Source organism: Stenella coeruleoalba (genome assembly GCF_951394435.1).
Source record: "Stenella coeruleoalba genome assembly, chromosome: 20".
Lineage (NCBI taxonomy): Eukaryota > Metazoa > Chordata > Mammalia > Artiodactyla > Delphinidae > Stenella > Stenella coeruleoalba.
Genome location: NC_137166.1, coordinates 48,435,673 through 48,456,019, shown reverse-complemented (window position 1 = coordinate 48,456,019; position 20,347 = coordinate 48,435,673). Strand labels below are relative to the sequence as shown.

The 20,347-nt window shown below is 42.2% G+C and overlaps 1 protein-coding gene across 7 annotated transcripts in view; it reads left to right on the top strand.

The window, feature by feature from the left end:
* Positions 1–20,347, top strand: part of ZNF235 (zinc finger protein 235) — a 62,079-nt gene that overhangs the window by 17,113 nt on the left and 24,619 nt on the right. For 6 of the 7 annotated variants that reach the window (XM_079907982.1, XM_079907986.1, XM_079907988.1 and 3 more), the window contains 3 exons: positions 592–654; positions 4,104–4,230; positions 5,037–5,132. In XM_079907982.1, the coding sequence (XP_079764108.1) occupies positions 592–654; positions 4,104–4,230; positions 5,037–5,132 (286 nt within the window). The remainder of the gene's footprint in view (positions 1–591; positions 655–4,103; positions 4,231–5,036; positions 5,133–20,347) is intronic. The other variant, XM_079907983.1, reaches the window with a different exon arrangement.

Genomic DNA, 20,347 nt, shown 5'->3' with positions numbered 1-20,347 from the left:
CCACCTGGAGGGGGTTTCAGTATCTGCAAAACAGCTCAAAGACATTGTTGTGTGTATCCATTGGTGGGGAAGCAGGACCTTGCCCCAAGGCTGCACTATTGTTTCTCTGGACTGTTTGTTTCTCCCTAGTCTCGCATCCCCGCTCTTCCCTAATGAACAGCTGCTTGAATCTGCCCATTGGAACTCAGGGTCATGGAGGCTGAATGAAGGCTATTTCCTGTAGTCAAAGAAATGGGGGACACAGAAAGGCTTTGTGCCCAGGAGCCCCACAGGGCCCTGCTCGGTATCAGCCCCATTAAGTTGTTGGTACTTCCCGTCTGCCTCTCATTTCCTCTAACAGCCAGCCTCAGGAATACTCTGGGAGCTACAAGAAACATGTGGGTGAGGGCTGTTTATGGACTGTTCATGAACTAAGGCAGCTGGCCGAGGAGGCCCAGGGGAAGCTGGAATCCAGCCCCTGTTCTCACTGGGTTATGTTGTCACTGCATTTGCCTAGAGAAAGGGGCCCCTCTTCCAGATCACACGAAGTACCACGTGGACTAGCACAGTTCCCAGTATCTCTCTCATGATGGCTTTCTTTCCCTTCCCCAGTTTTGCCTTCCCAGAACTCGGCCTTTCCCCAGCAGGAAGAGGAAAAAAATGACCAAATTCCAGGTAAGTCAGGTTTGCTTTTCTGTTTCTTAAAATGACATCTCATTTCACAAAGACTGGACGCATTTTTCTCCTGCTCGGGAAGGGTAAAGGGAACCAAAGGCACTTGAGGAACTGTTGTATGGCGGCCCCTTGCTTTTTGTTTATTTCCACATAATGATGTGAAAATTAATAGATAATTTTTTAAAATAAAAATGTTCCCATAATCAATTACCCTCCAATATAAAACAAAAAGTTAAAAAAATAAATTCATTACCCCCCCAAAAAAACAGTTCCCACGTTATAAACATGTTTACAAATCAGTTTTCATTTTCTCATATTCCTTTTCATTAGTGTTTACGTGTGTTGATTTGTAATCACAGTTTTCAATACCATTTTGGATTTTTATTTTTTTAATTTATTTAACTGTGCTTTTTGGCTGCATTGGGTCTTCGTTGCTGCGCGCGGGCTTTCTCTAGTTGTGGCGAACAGGGGCTACTCTTCGTGGTGGTGCGCGGGCTTCTCATTGTGGTGGCTTCTCTTGTTGTGGAGCATGGGCTCTAGGCACGCAGACTCAGTAGTTGTGGCGCACGGGCTCAGTAGTTGTGGCTCACGGGCTCTAGAGTGCAGGCTCAGTAGTTGTGGTGCAGGGGCTTACTTGCTCCGTGGCTTGTGGGATCTTCCTGGACCAGGGCTCGAACCCGTGTCCACTGCCTTGGCAGGCAGAGTCTTAGCCACTGTGCCACCAGGGAAGCCCCACATTTTGGATTTTTAAAATTGTGTAGCTCCCACAACTTGAAAGGTCACTTCATTTTCCATAGTTTACCTAGTATTTTTTTCTGTTGTCCATATTTATGTGGTTTATGAACTTTCCCATTTTAAGATGTTTGCAGTGACCGTTTTCCTACATATAACCTTTCTTCCCAAACAGGAATTCTGAGAGTTCTGCCATTTTCTTCCTAAAAGTTTGGGAACTCAATTGTTTTCTCATGGGGAGCCTCATGTTTTGTGGCTGGAATGTCTAAAGCATGGTTTCATGCAGCAGAGTCCAGCTGATACTGAACTAAGAGAAAATAATTTTGTTTTCAAACAAGAACTAGATTCTTTAATTCTAAGTTACACCACGTATGTATTATAGTTAAGTATCTGTTTTGTTCACTGCCATGTTAGTATATGTTAAAGAGGTACCCGGTGATTTTGAAAAGTCTAGTAGCAGCAGGGACTTGCCAGGCATTTACTTCATGAAGCAGCTGTGTTAGGATATAGATGGTCTTATCTGCATTTTAACAGAAACAGATTTGTGAACTTTCAGATACCTGTGAAAATCCACTCAGTCCCCAGCTGACACTAAAGTTTCCATTGCCCGAGGCAGGACTTTCAGGTGTCCAATGAGGATGAGTGGAGAGACCCAGAAGAAGAGACTGCTCCACATGGGGCCCTGAGGCCACATTGTGTGTATGCCTGGTGTGGCTGGAGGACTCCAAAAATAACACTGCCCTCAGTTCCTTTTCTGAGTGCCTGTCTCTTCTTTGCCAGATGTGTCAGCTAGTTGTTTAATACACATATGCTCAGGACTCCAGTCAGAACAAATGTCGAGATGAGCTAAGTCTTTAGACAGATAACTTTTTTTTTTTTTTTTTTTTTTTTGCTGAGCAGCTTGTGGGATCTTAGTTCCTTGGCCAGGGATTGAACCCGGGACCCTGGCAGTGGAAGCACCGAGTCCTAACCACTGGCCTGCCAGGGAATTCCCTAGAGAAATAATTTTAATTGTCATAAAGGAAAACACCATATGCTAAGGCATGAGACACAGGAAACAGGAGTGAGGGGTGAAGGTGGGAATTTGTACATGCTAGAAAAGGCTTAATATTCTTCATAGGAATCTTACTGATGCATCAGCTACCTCAGTAGGATTACAAGCAAGGCAAATGAACAAGCGATATGTGGGGGGAAAATACTGAAAGAGATGTTTTGATGAAGTTAAATAAATGGAAATTTTTAAAAAGAGCTGTTTTTATCACTTACCAAATTACCCAAGATTTAAGAAGTAAGATAGGGCTTCCCTGGTGGCACAGTGGTTGAGGGTCTGCCTGCCAATGCAGGGGATACGGGTTCGTGCCCCGGTCCGGGAAGATCCCACATGCCGCGGAGCGGCTGGGCCCGTTAGCCATGGCCGCTGAGCCTGCGCGTCTGGAGCCTGTGCTCCACAACGGGAGAGGCCACAACAGTGAGAGGCCCGCGTACCACAAAAAAAAAAAAAAAAAAAATAAGATAATGTCCAATTTGGGCCAGAGTATGGAGAATCAGGAACACTTTTGATCTGTGACAGGAAGAGTTAATTGGGAGAATTGCCATTTTACTAGCAAAGGTGCATATTTTTTTTGACAGTGTAGTTGCCACTTCTTGGAACTTAGCCTAAGGAAATAACCAGACAAGTTGGCTAAGTTGGCTAATGCGTTTTTTGCAGCATTATTAGTAAGTTTAAAATCTTAAATTATTGTATTGTTAATTATTTGGAACGGTTAAATGTATATTTTTTCACTCTTATGAAATACCATGCAGCCGTGAATAATGATGATAATAGTAATAGAGATGGCTGACATTTTTTGAGTATCTAACGTGATACTCCCTGGAGGTCCAAGTGGTTAAGACTCCACGCTTCCACTGAATGGGGCACAGGTTTGATCCCTGGTTGGGGAACTAAGATCCCGCATGCCGTGCAGCGAGGTGGGGGAAAAAAAGAAGTGTCAGATATATCCTAAACCCTTCGCATATTCTCATTTAATCCCATCAAGTACCCTATGATGGTGTGCCCTTGTACAGATGGGGAAATTGAGGTATTGAGAAGTTAGGTGACTTGTCCAAGGTCACAAAGGTAGTAATGGACAGAGCCTTAGAGTGTGAACTGAGGCAGTCAGTCTCCAAAGCCTGTGCTCTTAACCTTGACACTGAATGCTGCCACAGTTGACAGGTACAGCGTGTACCTGGGACAGAATGAACTACCTACCTGCCCCCACGGAGGTACTGAAGGCTGTTTAGATTGGCAGTCATTGACAAAATAGTGGTACTGCCCAGTGAGAGAAGGAGATAGGCACTATTATTGTAAATACCGTTGGGACTAAATTAACTCAACATTTCTTACAAAATTTGGGACTTTCAGTGAAATTGTAAAATGCGTGTATGCCTTAACGTAACCGTGACAGTTCTAGAGACACAGCTATATAAAGGGCACCATGTTGCACGTATATAAGGTTTTAAGATTTTTTCTTGTCGTTCCTTCCTCCACCGACCCCACCACTCCAGCATCTTTGGTGTAACTGTGGAAGGGGAAGAGGAGACGGTGTCCTAAGAAGAGTTGTTCAGGTCGCTTAGAATCTGGAACGGCCTCCCACATGCCTCCTCCACCTTCCCAGTGCTGCCCTGCTCCCAGGGGCGGTTGCTTGTAAGATTAAGGCTACATGTGTTTGGTGTCGTAGGAGGCGGTGACCTTCAAGGACGTGGCCGTGACCTTCACGGAGGAAGAGCTGGGGCTGCTGGACTCCACCCAGAGGAAGCTGTACCGAGAGGTGATGCTGGAGAACTTCCGGAACCTGCTCTCAGTGGGTGAGGACGGGCGCCCTCCCTGTGACTTGGCATCATTCCCCATGGGCCGGGTTTCCCAACCTCGGTACTACTGCCTTTTGGGGCCAGATGGTTTCTTTGTCATGGGGACTCTCCTGTGCATTATAGGATGTTTAGTAACATCCCTGGCCTCTGCCCGTGACTTCCAGGCTTTGGGACTCCTTAGAGACCCAGAGTTTTCCAGTCCCTTTGGAGCATAGAGACAAGATGTTTCTAGTCTTTGTTCCAAGGCAAACGTTTCTTTTGTAACTGCACTGTAAGTGAGCAGTTGAGCTTGGCTGCACCTGGCTCCTTATTTCATATTATATCTTTTTTTTTCATCCCAATCTCCTGATTTATCCCTCTCTCCCCCACTTTCATACCTTTTTTAATTTTTTTAAATTAATTTTTATTGGAGTATAGTTGCTTTACATATTATATTTTTTTTAAATTGGTGGGTCATGATCCATTGGTGGGGCATGAAATTAATTTAGTACTAAGTCTTGTAATAATGTAGAATAAAGTAGCAGTGTCAGAGCTCCTTAGCGAGAGTGGTGCACATCGTAGCAATAACTGCAGCGCTTGCAGTAAATACAGTGAGACTCTGCAAAGGACGTGATGACACAGGTCATTTAGTCTTTTGTTTCAGTGATTCGTGGGGATAGTCACATGTTTCTAATGAGAATGTATTTCTTACAACAGGTCTGATCAAAAATGTTCAATAAACTTTGGGGGGGTGGGCGGAGCCTTCCATCATGGGATTGGAACCAAAATTGTTCAGTACTTTTTTCCCTTTAATGTTTTCTCAGGGCACCAGTCCTCCAAGCCAGATATGATATCCCAGTTGGAGAGAGAGGAGAAACTTTGGATGACGGAGGTCCAGACCCAGAGAGGTGGGCATTCAGGTGAGGACCTCGCTGCTACAGTCCCATTATCCTGCCTCTGTTCTGGATAATCTGTCTCTTCTCTGTACGGCAGGCAAAGAGACCCTTTGAAAACCTCAGTCACGTCACACTCCTCTACTTCAGGCCCTCCCCTGGCTCCCCATTTCACTCAGAATAAAATCCAACGTATTTAAGGGGCCCCTGTAGTGGTGTCCGTTCACCCAGCCTTAACAGTCTGCATTTTTCTCCTGTCATTTCCCCCTGCCTTGCCCTCTGCCAGCCTCACTGGTTCCTCAAATACGAGGGTTACGCTTCTGCGTGAGGACCTTTTCCTCTCTTTTCTCTGGCTGGGAGGCTGCTACCCCACAAACCTCCAGCCCCTCTCTCCTATTCATTCATGTCTCTGCTCGGCAGTTCATCTCACCTACAGCCTTCCTTGACCACCCCTTTTAAAATACCGTCTTCACTCCATCACCTTCATTTGTGTCTAAGTACGACATCTCCAGACTTCCTAGTATATATATATGTTTTTTTTTTTGTTTTTTTTTTTAACATCTTTATTGGGGTATAATTACTTTACAATGGTGTGTTAGTTTCTGCTTTATAACAAAGTGAATCATATATATGTTTTTAATTGTAGAAAAACATAACAAAATTTATCATTTTAATCATCTTTAAGTATACAGTTCAGTGGTGTTAAGTACATTCACACTGTTGTGGAACCATCAACACTGTTCATCTCCAGAACTTTTTCATCTTCCCAAACAGAAACTGTCCTCATTAAACAAGTCCTTGTTCTCTCCCTATCCGCAGGCCCTAGTAACCGCTCTTCCACCTTCTGTCTCTGTCATACAGTATCTGTCCTTTTGTGTCTGGCTTATTGCACTTAGCGTGGTATCTCCGAGGTTCGTCCACGTTACGGTGTGTCAGAATTTCCTTTTTGAAGGCTGAATAATACCGCATTGTATGTATAGAGCACATTTTCTTCATCTGTCGATGGACATTTGGGTTGTTCGCAACCTTTTGGTTATTGTGAATGCTGCTGCTGTGAACGTGGGTGTCCAGATATCTGTTCAAGTCTCTGCTTTTCATTCTTTTGTGTATATACCCCGGGTAGAAATGCTGGATCATGTGGTAATTCTCTAATTTTTTGAGACACTGCCATACTTTTTTCCATGGTAGCTGCAGCATTTTACATTCCCACCAGGAATGCAGAAGGGTTCCAGTTGGTAGCATCCTCACCAATACTTGTTTTTTGTTTGTTTTTTATAGTAGCCATCCTAATGGGTATGAAGTGGTATCCCATTGTTTTTGATTTGCATTTTTCTAATGATTCGTGATGTTTAGCATCTTTTTATATTCTTATTGGCCACATGTTTATCTTCTTTGGAGAAATGTCTATGCAAGTCTTTTGCTCGTTTTTGAATCAGGGTGTTTGTTGTTTTTAGGAGTTCTTTGTGTAATTTGAATATCCCTCATCAGGTATATGATTTACAAGTATTTTCTCTCATTCTGTGTGTGGCCTTTTTACTTCATGGAGAAGGTCTTTTTTTTTTTTTGCGGTACGCGGGCCTCTCACTCTTGTGGCCTCTCCCATTGCGGAGCACAGGCTCCGGACGCGCAGGCTCGGTGGCCATGGCTCACGGGCCCAGCCGCTCTGCGGCATGTGGGATCCTCCCGGACCGGGGCACGAACCCGTGTCCCCTGCATTGGCAGGTGGACTCTCAACCACTGCGCCACCAGGGAAGCCTGGAGAAGGTCTTTTACTGCAGAAAAGTTTTTAATTTTCATGACGTGAAATTTGTCAATTTTTTTTGTTGTCGCCTGTGCCTTTGGTGTCGTATCTAAGAAACCATTGCCAACTCCAACGTCATGCAGCTTTTACTGTTTTCTTCTAGGGGGTTTATAGTTTTAGCGCTTATGTTTAGGTCTGATGCATTTTGAGTTGATTTTTGTATATGGTGTAAGGAGGGGTCCAACCTCATTCTTCTGCGTGTGAATATCCAGCTTTCCCAGAACCATTTGTTGAAAAGATGGTCCTTTCCCCATTGAATGGTCTTGGCCCCCTTGTCCAAAATCATTTGACCATAAACCAGTGGTTTATTTCTGGGCTCTCTGGTCTGTTGCCTTGGTCTGTTTGTATGTCTGTCTTGACGCCAATACCACACTGTTTTGGTTAGCTTTATAAGTTTTAAAATCAGGGTGTGAGTCCACCAACCTTCTTCTAATTTTTCAGGATTGTTTTGGCTATTTGGGTTCCCGCGAGATTCCATATGAACTTTAGGATGAGTTTTCCTATTTGTGTGTTGGGATTTTGACAGGGATTGAATCTGTAGATCCCTTTAGGTAGCACTGACAAAGTAATATTAGATCTCCCTGTCTGTGAACATGAGATGTCACTCCATTTTTTTAATGTCTTTAATTTCTTTTACCAGTGTTTTGTAGCTTTCAGTGTACAAGCCTTTCACCTCCTTGGTTCATTCCTAAGTATTTTATTCTTTTTGACGCTATTGTAAATGGAATTGTTTTATTTCGTTTTCAAACTGTTCATTGTGTATAGAAATGCAATTTTTTTAAATTGAAGTATAGTTGATTTGCAGTGTTAATTTACTGCTGTAGAGCAAAGTGATTCAGTTATACATGTATATACATTCTTTTTTTTAAATATTCTTTTCCATTATGGTTTATCACAGGGTACTGAATATATCAATAGTTCTCTGTGCTATATAGTAGGACCTTGCTGTTTATCCATTCTGTATATGATAGTTTGCATCTGCCAATCCCAGCCTCCCACTCCACCCCTTCCCCACCCCTCCACCTTGGCAACCACCAATCTGTTCTCTGTGTCTGTCATTCTGTTTCATAGATAGGTTCATTTTTTTTTATAGGTTCATTTGTGTCATTTTTTAGATTCTACATATAAGTGATATCATATGGTATTTGTCTTTTTCTGACTTTACTTAGTATGATAATCTCTAGTTCCATCCACGTTGCTGCAAATGGCATTATTTCCTTCTTTTTAATGGCCGAGTACTATTCCATTGTATACATATACCACATCTTCTTCATCCAGTCATCTGCTGATGGACAGGTAGGTTGTTTCCATGTCTTGGCTATTGTGAGTAGTGCTGCTGTGAACATAGGGGTGCATGCATCTCTTTGAATAGTAGTTCTGTCTGGGTATGTGTGCAGGAGTGGGATTGCTGGATCATATGGCAACTCTGTTTTTAGTTTTCTGAGGAACTTCCATACTGTTTTCCACAGTGGCTAGAAATGCAACTAATTTTTGTATGTTGACATTGTATCTTGCTACTTTTAATTCATTTGCTGGTTTTAACAGTTTTTTGTGTGTGGAATCCATATTCCCAGCCAGGCAGTCATCTTCTCTGCCATTTATCTTATCCTCTCTGCCCCTCTCCTCTGATACTTAAACAATCACATGACCTAGGTGAAGTTTTCTGGTAGACTTTTCAAATGTGATATTTATAGACGTCACAGATGCAGCTGTGTAGACAAGGAGAATCTGTGTAAAAAAAAAAAAAGAAATTACTGAAATGAACCTTTTGCAATTCTGAGTAAGTTTGTGTAATTTGGTGTTACTCTGAACTCATTTATCATAAGTATTAGAAGAAACACCTTGGGAATTCCCTGGCAGTCCAGGGTTAGTACTCTGCACTTTCACTGCTGAGGGCCCAGGTTCAATCCCTGGTTGGGGAACTAAGATCCTGCAAGCTGCCCAGCACAGCCAAAAAAAAAAAAAAAAAAAAAGACGAAGCACCTTATACATTTAATCCTTGCAGTAGTCCTGACCACCTGGGTGTGATGATCTGTTTTTTATGGGATGAAACTTACGCCTTTGAAAATGTCATATAGCTTGTAAGTGGGTGAGTCAGGCCTTAAAGCCTGTCTGCTTAGTAGAGGTGCTGATTTAAACCTGCTAACGTTTTTGTGGACCCCCAGACTGCCAATTTGCCATTTTCCTGCAAGTGTAGCATCTACTACAGAAGTGGAAGAATTTCAAAAACGTATAAAACGTAGAAAGTTAGTTAATCCTGAAATTGTGTATGTGCTTCATTAAGGTAATCATTTAATAAACCACCAACCTGGGGGCATATGTGATTAAAAAAATGATCTAATGGGATCCCATGTGTAACCCCACAGTTGAGTTCAGTTTTAACATTCATCATCATGTTTTTTATTGAAAATTGAACTGACGATTTAAAAAGTTAATTCTCTGCTTCTCTGCCTTCCCCACATACACACACCATCTGGATGATCTGGTTTTTCTCCTTTCCATGGCTTTAAACATTTTATTTTGGAAATATTAAAATGCAGAAGTAATGAAAATAGTATAGCATAGTCTGTATATTCATACCGTCTCAACAGTCGTCACTTTCTGCCATTCCCGTTTTACGTATCCTCCCACTCCCTTTTTGCTGGAGTATGTCACATCACCCACAGATACATCAGTGTCTGTCCACAGCAAGAAGTCACCTCATGCCTATCCTATGATCAGTATGGATGCGTGTATATTTATTTTTACTTTGGGTTATATCCAACATGGCATTGTTTATTTTGCTGTCAAATTGTTCCTGCTTTGACCATTGGGAGCTCTTTCAGGTTGGCTCCTATACCACTGTGCCTCGCCTCATCCTTTTGTTTTTGGAGCGTTTCCTTTCCTTCTGACTCTACAAAGTCCTCCCTGTCATCTTGTATTTTTCTTACCCAGCCTTAGAATCAGCCATCTGCCCAAGGACTCCTGGTTCCTTTTAGTGGAGAATGGTATAATTGTGCACTAATCAAAATGCTTTTTAGTTAAAATGCTTCTTAATCAACCTTACTGAGAAACAACTTACATAAAGTAAAATTCACCCTTTTTGAAAATTTATAATTTGAGAGTTACAGAAATGGTACGTAGGTAGTGTAGAAAGTTCCCGCAAGTGCCTCACCTGGTTTGCCCACTGTTAACACCCTACCTGACCAAGGTAAATTTGTCAAAACTACAAATTTCACGTTGGTATAGTACTTTTTTAAATCTAATTGGCCCTATCAAGCAATTCTTTTTTAATTTTTAAAATTTATTGAAGTAGAGTTGATTTACAATGTTGTGTTCATTTCTTCTGTACAACAAAGTGGTTCAGTTATATGTATACATTCTTTTTCATTATGGTCTATCACAGGATGTTGAATATAGTTCCCTGTGCTATACAGTAGGACCTTGTTGTTTATCTATCCTACGTATAATAGTTTGCAAGCAGTTCTTGAATAGAGCAGCATTCTACCTAGCAATTACAAGGACCCCCCAAGGAGCTGTACAAAATGGAAGGTTTTTTATAGGCAGAAAGGGGGTGGGGGAAGGAAGTTGTTAGCAGAAGAAAAGAAATGATTTAGGCCAGCTCATCTTTTTAGGGAGGCGTCTTCTTATGCAGGTTACCTCACTGGTGCTGATGTGGAGATTTCAGAGTGTCTGTTTAAAGGCCACCTTCCTGAGAGGGGTTGAAACTGCAGTTATGTCTTGGTTTGCTGTCATGGGGGCAGATGACCCCATTTGGGGCTTGTTATTTCTTAACCTTTCCCCCTTTTAATCAAAGTCTCAACTTACCTGAGAGATGTCATCAAAATGTAAGGCATTAATGCCATTCTCCGCTACTGCCCTGTGATTCTTGCAACTTTGTTGATCCCTGACGTGGAGTCCATAGGTCGTGGTTTTATTTAATCCCCGTGACATTCACAGGTCATGGGTTCCAGATACATAATCCTTAAGTCAGTCACTCTTCTTCCTTTTCCTTGTAAATTTTTTTAAAAATGTATTTGTATTATTTTTGGCTGCATTGGATCTTCGTTGCAGTGCACAGGCTTCATTGTGGTGACCTCTCTTGTTGTGGAGCACAGGCTCTAGGCGTGTGGGCTTCAGTAGCTGTAGCATGTGGGCTCAGTAGTTGTGGCTCGTGGGCTCTAGAGCGCAGGCTCAGTAGTTGTGGTGCACGGGCTTAGTTGCTCCGCGGCATGTGGGATCTTCCCGGACGAGGGCTTGAACCCGTGTCCCCTGCATTGGCAGGCGGATTCTTAACCACTGCACCACCAGGGAAGCCTCTCTTCTTCCTCTTCTGATGTTCTCATCTTAGGGAAATCATATGCTTGGCAGTCAGCAGCTGTGAACACGCATTTAAAGCTTTTGAGAGAATCCCATGAGCCAGAGTGATTTTTTTTCTTTTTATAACTATATGCAGGATAATTCCCTCTGTTTGGATATGCTTGGAACCATGGTCCCCAAGACCCAAACCAGTCAAAATCAAGTAAGTCAAAGAAATGCCATTGAAAGTCTTTTTTTTCTTTTCAAAAATTTTTTTAAAATTATTTATTTTTTAACATCTTTATTGGAGTGTAATTGCTTTACAGTGGTGTGTTAGTTTCTGCTTTATAACAAAGTGAAACAGCTATACATATATCCCCATATCTCCTCCCTCTTGCATCTCCCTCCCACCCTCCCTATCCCACCCCTCTAGGTGGTCACAAAGCACCGAGCTGATCTCCCTGTGCTATGTGGCTGCTTCCCACTAGCTGTCTGTTTTACATTTGGTAGTATATATAAGTCCATGACACTCTCTCACTTTGTCCCAGCTTACCCTTCCCCTTCCCTGTGTCCTCAAGTCCATTCTCTACGTCTGCGTCTTTATTCCTGTCCTGCCCCTAGGTTCTTCAGAACCTTTTTTTTTTTAGATTTCTTATATATGTGTCAGCATACGGTATTTATTTTTCTCTTTCTGACTTACTTCACTCTGTATGACAGTCGCTGGGTCCATCCACCTCACTACAAATAACTCAATTTGGTTTCTTTTTATGGCTGAGTAATATTCCGTTGTATAAATGTGCCACATCTTCTTTATCCATTCATCTGTCGATGGACACTTGGGTTGCTTCCATGTCCTTGCTACTGTAAATAGAGCTGCAGTGAACATTGTGGTACATGACTCTTTTTGAATTATGGTTTTCTCAGGGTATATGCCCAGTAGTGAGATTGCTGGGTCGTATGGTAGTTCTATTTTTATTTTTTTTAACGAACCTCTATACTGTTCTCTGTAGTGGGTGTATCAATTCACATTCCCACTAACAGTGCAAGAGGGTTCCCTTTCCTCCACACCATCTCCAGCATTTATGGTTTGTAGACTTTTTGATGATGGCCATTCTGACTGGTGTGAGGTGATACCTCATTGTAGTTTGATTCGCATTTCTCTAGTGATTAGTGATGTTGAGCATCCTTTCATGTGTTTGTTGGCAATCTGTATATCTTCTTTGGAGAAATGTCTGTTTAGGTCTTCTGCCCATTTTTGGATTGGGTTGTTTGTTTTTTTGATATTGAGCTGCATGAGCTGCTTGTAAATTTTGGAGATTAATCCTTTGTCGGTTGCTTCACTTGCAAATATTTTCTCCCATTCTGAGGGCTGTCTTTCCGTCTTGTTTATGGTTTCCTTTGCTGTGCAAAAGCTTTTAAGTTTCATTAGGTCCCACTTGTTTATTTTTGTTTTTATTTACATTTCTCTAAGAGGTGGGTCAGAAAGGATCTTGCTGTGATTTATGTCATAGAGTGTTCTGCCTATGTTTTCCTCTAAGAGTTTTATAGTGTCTGACCTTACATTTAGGTCTTTAATCCATTTTAAGTTTATTTTTGTGTATGGTGTTAGGGAGTGTTCTAATTTAATTGTTTTTAAAAATTATTTATTTTAATTTTGGCTTTGTTGGGTCTTTCTCTATTACTGTGCGTGGGCTTTCTCTAGTTGCAGTGAGTGGGGGCTACTGTTTGTTGCAGTGCACAGGCTTCTCATTGTGGTGGCTTCTCTTGTTGCAGAGCACAGGCTCTAGGTGCACAGGCTTCAGTAGTTGTGGTGCACGGGCTTAGTTGCTCCGTGGCATGTGGTGTCTTCCCAGACCAGGGCTCGAATCCATGTCCCCTGCATTGGCAGGCAGGTTCTAACTACTGTGCTACCAGGGAAGCCCCTAATTTCATTCTTTTACATGTAGCTGTCCAGTTTTCCCAGCACCACTTATTGAAGATGTCTTTTCTCCATTGTATATTCTTCCCTCCTTTATCAAAAACAAGGTAACCATATGAGCGTGGGCTTATCTCTGGCCTTTCTATCCTGTTCCATTGATCTATATTTCTGTTTTTGTGCCAGTACCATACTGTCTTGATTACTGAAGCTTTGTAGTATAGTCTGAGGTCTGGGAGCCTGATTCCTCCAGCTCCGTTTTTCTTTTTCAAGATTGCTTTGGATTTTCGGGGTCTTTTGTGTTTCCATACAAATTGTGAAATTTTTTGTTCTAGTTCTGTGAAAAATGCCATCAGTAGTTTGATAGGGATTGCATTGATCTGTAGATTGCTTTGGGTAGTATAGTCGTTTTCACAATGTCGATTCCTCCAATCCAAGAACATGGTATAACTCTCCATCTGTTTGTATCATCTTTAATTTCTTTCATCAGTGTCTTATAGTTTTCTGCATACAGATCTTTTGTCTCCTTAGGTAGATTTATTCCTAGGTATTTTATTCTTTTTTGTTGCAATGGTAAATGGGAGTGTTTCCTTAATTTCTTTTTCTGATCTTTGCTTGTTAATGTATAGGAATGCAAGAGATTTCTGTGCCTTAATTTTGTATCCTGCTACTTTACCAGATTCATTGATTAGCTGTAGTAGTTTTCTGGTAGCTTCTTTAGGATTCTCTATGTATAGTATCATGTCATCTGCAAACAGTGACAGCTTTACTTCTTCTTTTCCGATTTGGATTCCTTTTATTTCCTTTTCTTCTCTGATTGCTGTGGCTAAAACTTCCAAAACTATGTTGAATAAGAGTGGTGAGAGTGGGCAACCTTGTCTTGTTCCTGATCTTAGTGGAAATGCTTTCAATTATTCACCATTGAGGATGATGTTGGCTGTGGGCTTGTCATATATGGCCTTTATTATGTTGAGGAAAGTTCCCTCTATACCTACTTTCTGCAGGGTTTTTATCATAAATGGGTGTTGAATTTTGTCAAAAGCTTTCTCTGCATCTATTGAGATGATCATATGGTTTTTCTCCTTCAATTTGTTAATATGGTTTATCACATTGATTGATTTGCGTATATTGAATCCTTGCATTCCTGGAATAAACCCCTCTTGATCATGGTGTATGATCCTTTTAATGTGCTGTTGGATTCTGTTTGCTAGTATTTTGTTGAGGATTTTTGCATCTATGTTCATCAGTGATATTGGCCTGTAGTTTTCTTTCTTTGTGACATCCTTGTCTGGTTTTGGTATCAAGGTGATGGTGGCCTCGTAGAAGGAGTTTGGGAGTGTTCCGCTCTCTGCTATATTTTGGAAGAGTTTGAGAAGGATAGGTGTTAGCTCTTCTCTAAATGTTTGATAGAATTCGCCTGTGAAGCCATCTGGTCCTGGTCTTTTGTTTGTTGGAAGATTTTTAATCACAGTTTCAATTTCAGTGCTTGTGATTGGTCTGTTCATATTTTCTATTTCTTCCTGATTCAGTCTTGGCAGGTTGTGCATTTCTAAGAATTTGTCCATTTCTTCCAGATTGTTCATTTTATTGGCATAGAGTTGCTTGTACTAATCTCTCATGATCTTTTTTATTTCTGCAGTGTCAGTTGTTACCTCTCCTTTTTCATTTCTAATTCTATTGATTTGAGTCTTCTCCCTTTTTTTCTTGATGAGTCTGGCTAAGGGTTTATCAATTTTGTTTATCTTCTCAAAGAACCAGCTTTTAGTTTTATTGATCTTTGCTATTGTTTCCTTCATTTCTTTTTCATTTATTTCTGATCTGATTTTTATGATTTCTTTCCTTCTGCTAACTTTGGGGGTTTTTTGTTCTTCTTTCTCTAATTGCTTGAGGTGCAAGGTTAGGTTGTTTATTCGAGATGTTTCCTGCTTCTTAAGGTGGGCTTGTATTGCTATAAACTTCCCTCTTAGAACTGCTTTTGTTGCATCCCATAGGTTTTGGGTCGTTGTGTCTCCATTGTCATTTGTTTCTAGGTATTTTTTTATTTCTTCTTTGATTTCTTCAGTGATCACTTTGTTATTAAGTAGTGTATTGTTTAGCCTCCATGCGTTTGTATTTTTTACAGATCTTTTCCTGTAATTGATATCTAGTCTCATGGCATTGTGGTCGGAAAAGATACTTGATACAATTTCTATTTTCTTAAATTTACCAAGGCTTGATTTGTGACCCAAGATATGATCTATCCTGGACAATGTTCCATGAGCACTTGAGAAAAATGTGTATTCTGTTGTTTTTGGATAGAATATCCTATAAATATCAATTAAGTCCATCTTGTTTAATGTATCATTTGAAGCTTGTGTTTCCTTATTTTTCATTTTGGATGATCTGTCCATTGGTGAAAGTGGGGTGTTGAAGTCCCCTACTATGAATGTGTTACTGTCGATTTCCCCTTTTATGGCTGTTAGTTTTTGCCTTATGTATTGAGGTGCTCCTGTGTTGGGTGCATAAATATTTACAATTGTTATATCTTCTTCTTGGATTGATCCCTTAATCATTATGTAGTGTCCTTCTTTGTCTCTTCTAATAGTCTTTATTTTAAAGTCTATTTTGTCTGATATGAGAATTGCTACTCCAGCTTTCTTTTGTTTTCCATTTGCATGGAATATCTTTTTCCATCCCCTTACTTTCAGTCTGTATGTGTCTCTAGGTCTGAAGTGGGTCTCTTGTAGACAGCATATATAAGGGTCTTGTTTTTGTATCCATTCAGCCAATCTGTGTCTTTTGGTGGGAGCATTTAGTCCATTTGCATTTAAGGTAATTATTGATATGTATGTTCCTATTCCCATTTTCTAAATTGTTTTGGGTTCGTTATTATAGGTCTTTTCCTTCTCTTGTGTTTCTTGTCTAGAGAAGTTCCTTTAGCATTTGTTGTAAAGCTGGTTTGGTGGTGCTGAACTCTCTCAGCTTTTGCTTATCTGTAAAGGTTTTAATTTCTCCATCAAATCTGAATGAGATCCTTGCTGGGTAGAGTAATCTTGGTTGCAGGTTTTTCTCCTTCATCACTTTCAGTATGTCCTGCCACTCCCTTCTGGCTTGCAGAGTTTCTGCTGAGAGATCAGCTGTTAACCTTATGGGCATTCCCTTGTATGTTATTTTTCCCTTGCTGCTTTTAATATGCTTTCTTTGTATTTAATTTTTGACAGTTTGATTAATATGTGTCTTGGCGTATTTCTCCTTGGATTTATCCTGTATGGGACTCTCTGTGCTTCCTGGACTTGATTAACTATTTCCTTTCCCATATTAGGGAAGTTTTCAACTATAATCTCTTCAAATATTTTCTCAGTCCCTTTCTTTTTCCCTTCTTCTTCTGGAACCCCTATAATTTGAATATTGGTGCGTTTAATGTTGTCCCAGAGGTCTCTGAGACTGTCCTCAGTTCTTTTCATTCTTTATTCTGCTCTGCCGTAGTTATTTCCACTATTTTATCTTCCAGGTCACTTATCCGTTCTTCTGCCTCAGTTATTCTGCTATTGATCCCATCTAGAGTACTTTTAATTTCATTTATTGTGTTGTTCATCGTTGCTTGTTTCATCTTTATTTCTTCTAGGTCCTTGTTAAATGTTTCTTGCATTTTGTCCATTCTATTTCCAAGATTTTGGATCATCTTTACTATCATTATTCTGAATTCTTTTTCAGGTAGACTGCCTATTTCCTCTTCATTTGTTAGGTCTGGTGCATTTTTATCTTGCTCCTTCATCTGCTGTGTGTTTTTCTGTCTTCTCATTTTGCTTATCTAACTGTGTTTGGGGGTCTCCTTTTTGCAGGCTGCAGTTTTGTAGTTCCCGTTGTTTTTGATGTCTGTCTCCAGTGGCTAAGGTTGGTTCAGTGGGTTGTGTAGGCTTCCTGGTGGAGGGGACTAGTGCCCGTGTTCAGGTGGATGAGGCTGGATCTTGTCTTTCTGGTGGGCAGGTCCACGTCTGGTGGTGTGTTTTGGGGTGTCTGTGGACTTATTATTATTTTAGGCAGCCTTTCTGCTAATGGGTGGGGTTGTGTTCCTGTTTTGCTAGTTGTTTGGCATAGGTTGTCCAGCACTGTAGCTTGCTGGTCGTTGAGTGAAGCTGGGTGCTGGTGTTAAGATGGAGGTCTCTAGGAGATTTTCGCCATTTGATATTATGTGGAGCTGGGAGGTCTGTTGTTGACCAGTGTCCTGAAGTTGGCTCTCTCACCTCAGAGGCAGAGCTCTGACTCCTGGCTGGAGCAGCAAGAGCCTTTCATCCACACGGCTCAGAATAAAAGGGAGACAAAGTAGAGAGAATTAGTAGAAGTAGGAAGAAAGAAAGAAAGGAGGGAAGGAAGGAAGGAAGGAAGGAAAGAAGAAAGAAAATGGAAGAAGGTAAGAAGGAAAGAAAGGAGGGAGGGAGGGAGGAGGGAAGGAAGGAAAAAGACAGAAAGAAAGAAGATACAGTAAAATAAAATAAAGTATAATAGTTATTGAATTAAAAAATAATTATTTATTAAAAAAAGGACGGATAGAACCTTAGGACAAATGGTGGAAGCAAAGCTATACAGACAAGATCTCACACAGAAGCATACACATACACATTCACAAAAAGAGGAAAGGGGGAAAAAAATCATAGATCTTGCTCTCGAAGCCCACCTCCTCAGTTTGGGATGACTCGTTGTCTATTCATGTATTCCACAGATGCAGGGCACATCAAGTTGATGTGGAGCTTTAATCCGCTGCTTCTGAGGCTGCTGGGAGAGATTTCCCTTTCTCTTCTTTGCTCTCACAGCTCACAGGGGCTCAGCTTTGTATTTGGCCCTGCCTCTGCGTGTAGGTCACTGGAGGGCGTCTGTTTTTTGCTCAGACAGGACAGGGTTAAAGGAGCCGCTGATTCGGGGGCTCTGGCGCACTCAGCCCGGGGGGAGGGAGGGGCACGGCCTGCGGGGCGGGCCTGCGGCGGCAGAGGCCGGTGTGACGTTGCACCAGCTGAGGCCCGCTGTGCGTTCTCCCTGGGAAGTTGTCCCTGGATCCCGGGAACCTGGCAGTGGCAGGCTGCACAGGCTCCCCGGAAGTGGGGTGTGGAGAGTGACCTGTGCTCGCACACAGGCTTCTTGGTGGTGGCAGCAGCAGCCTTAGCGTCTCCCGCCCGTCCCTGGGGTCCGCGCTTTTAGCCGCGGCTCGCGCCCGTCTCTGGGATTCACGCTTTTAGCCGCGGCTCGCGCCAGTCTCTGGAGCTCCTTTAAGCAGCGCTCTTAAACCCCTCTCCTCGCGCACCAGGAAACAAAGAGGGAAGAAAAAGTCTCTTGCCTCTTCAGCAGGTGCAGACTTTTCCCTGGACTCCCTCCCGGCTAGCCGTGGTGCACTAACCCCTTCAGGCTGTGTTCGAGCCGCCAACCCCAGTCCTCTCCCTGCGCTGAGGAGCCTCAGCTCCCAGCCCTGCCCGCCCCTGCGGGTGAGCAGACAAGCCCCTCGGGCTGGTGAGTACTGGTCGCACCGATCCTCTATGCGGGAATCTCCCCGCTTTGCCCTCCGCACCCCTGTGGCTGCGCTCTCCTCCGCGGCTCCGAAGCTCCCCGCTCCGCCTCCCGCAGTCTCTGCCCGCGAAGGGGCTTCCTAGTGTGTGGAGACCTTTCCTCCTTCACAGCTCCCTCCCACTGGTGCAGGTGCCGTCCCCATTCTTTTGTCTCTGTTTTTTCTTTTTTTTTCTTTTGCCCTGCCCAGGTACGTGGGGAGTTTCTTGCCTTTTGGGAGGTCTGAGGTCTTCTGCCAGCATTCAGTAGGTGTTCTGTAGGAGTTTTTCCACGTGTAGATGTATTTCTGGTGTATCTGTGGGGAGGAAGGTGATCTCCGCGTCTTACTCTTCCACCATCTTCCCAGCACCCCCCTTTCATCACTTTAAATACGTCTTGCCACTTCCTTCTGGCTTGCAGAGTTTCTGCTGAAAGATCAGCTGTTAACCTCATGGGGATTCCCTTGTATGTTATTTGTTGTTTTTCCCTTGCTGTTTTTAATACTTTTTCTTTGTATTTAATTTTTGATAGTTTGATTAATATGTGTCTGGGCATGTTTCTCCTTGGATTTATCCTGTATGGGACTCTTTGTACTTCCTGGACTTGATTATTTCCTTTCCCATATTAGGAAAGTTTTCAACTATAATCTCTTCAAATATTTTCTCAGTCCCTTTCTTTTTCTCTTCTTCTTCTAGGATCTCTATAATTCGAATGTTGGTGTGTTTAATGTTGTCTCAAAGACTGTCCTCCATTCTTTTCATTATTTTTTCTTTATTCTGCTCTGCAGTAGTTATTTCCACTATTTTATCTTCCAGGTCACTTATCTGTTCTGCCTCAGTTATTCTGCTATTGATTCCTTCTAGAGAATTTTAAATTTCATTTATTGTGTTGTTCATCATTGTTTGTTTGCTCTTTAGTTCTTCTAGGTCCCTATTAAATGTTTCTTGTATTTTCTCCATTCTGTTTCCAAGATTTTGGATCATGTTTACTGTTACTCTGAATTCTTTTTCACATAGACTGCCTATTTCCTCCTCATTTGTTTGGTCTGGTGGGCTTTTACCTTGCTCCCTCATCTGCTGTGTGTTTCTCTGTCTTCTCATTTTGCTTAACTTACTGTGTTTGGGGTCTCCTTTTTGCAGGCTGAAGATTCATAGTTCCCGTTGTTTTTGGTGTCTCCCCCCAGTGGGTAAGGTTGTTTCAGTGGGTTGTGTAGGCTTCCTGGTGGAGAGGACTAGTTCTTGTGTTCTGGTGGATGAGGCTGGATCTTGTCTTTCCGATGGGCAGCACCGCGTCCAGTGGTGTGTTTTGGGGTGTCTGTGAACTTATGATGATGTTAGGCAGCCTCTCTGCTAATGGGTGGGGTTGTGTTCCTGTCTTGCTAGTTGCTTGGCATGCATGTCCAGCACTGTAGCTTTTTGGTTGTTGAGTGGAGCTGGGTCTTAGTGTTGAGAAGGAGATCTCTGGGAGAGTTTTCGCCATTTGATATTTCATGGAGCCGGGAGGTCTCTGGTGGACCAATGTCCTGAACTCAGCTCTGCCACCTCAGAGGCACAGGCCTGACACCTGGCCAGAGCACCAAGACCCTTTTGGGAAGTCTGAGGTCTTTTGCCAGCGTTCAGTAGGTGTTCTGTAGTTGTTGTTCTACATGTAGATGTATTTCTGATGTATTTGTGGGGAGGAAGATGATCTCCACGTCTTACTCCTCCACCATCTTGAAGCTCCTTCCCTCCTTTTTTA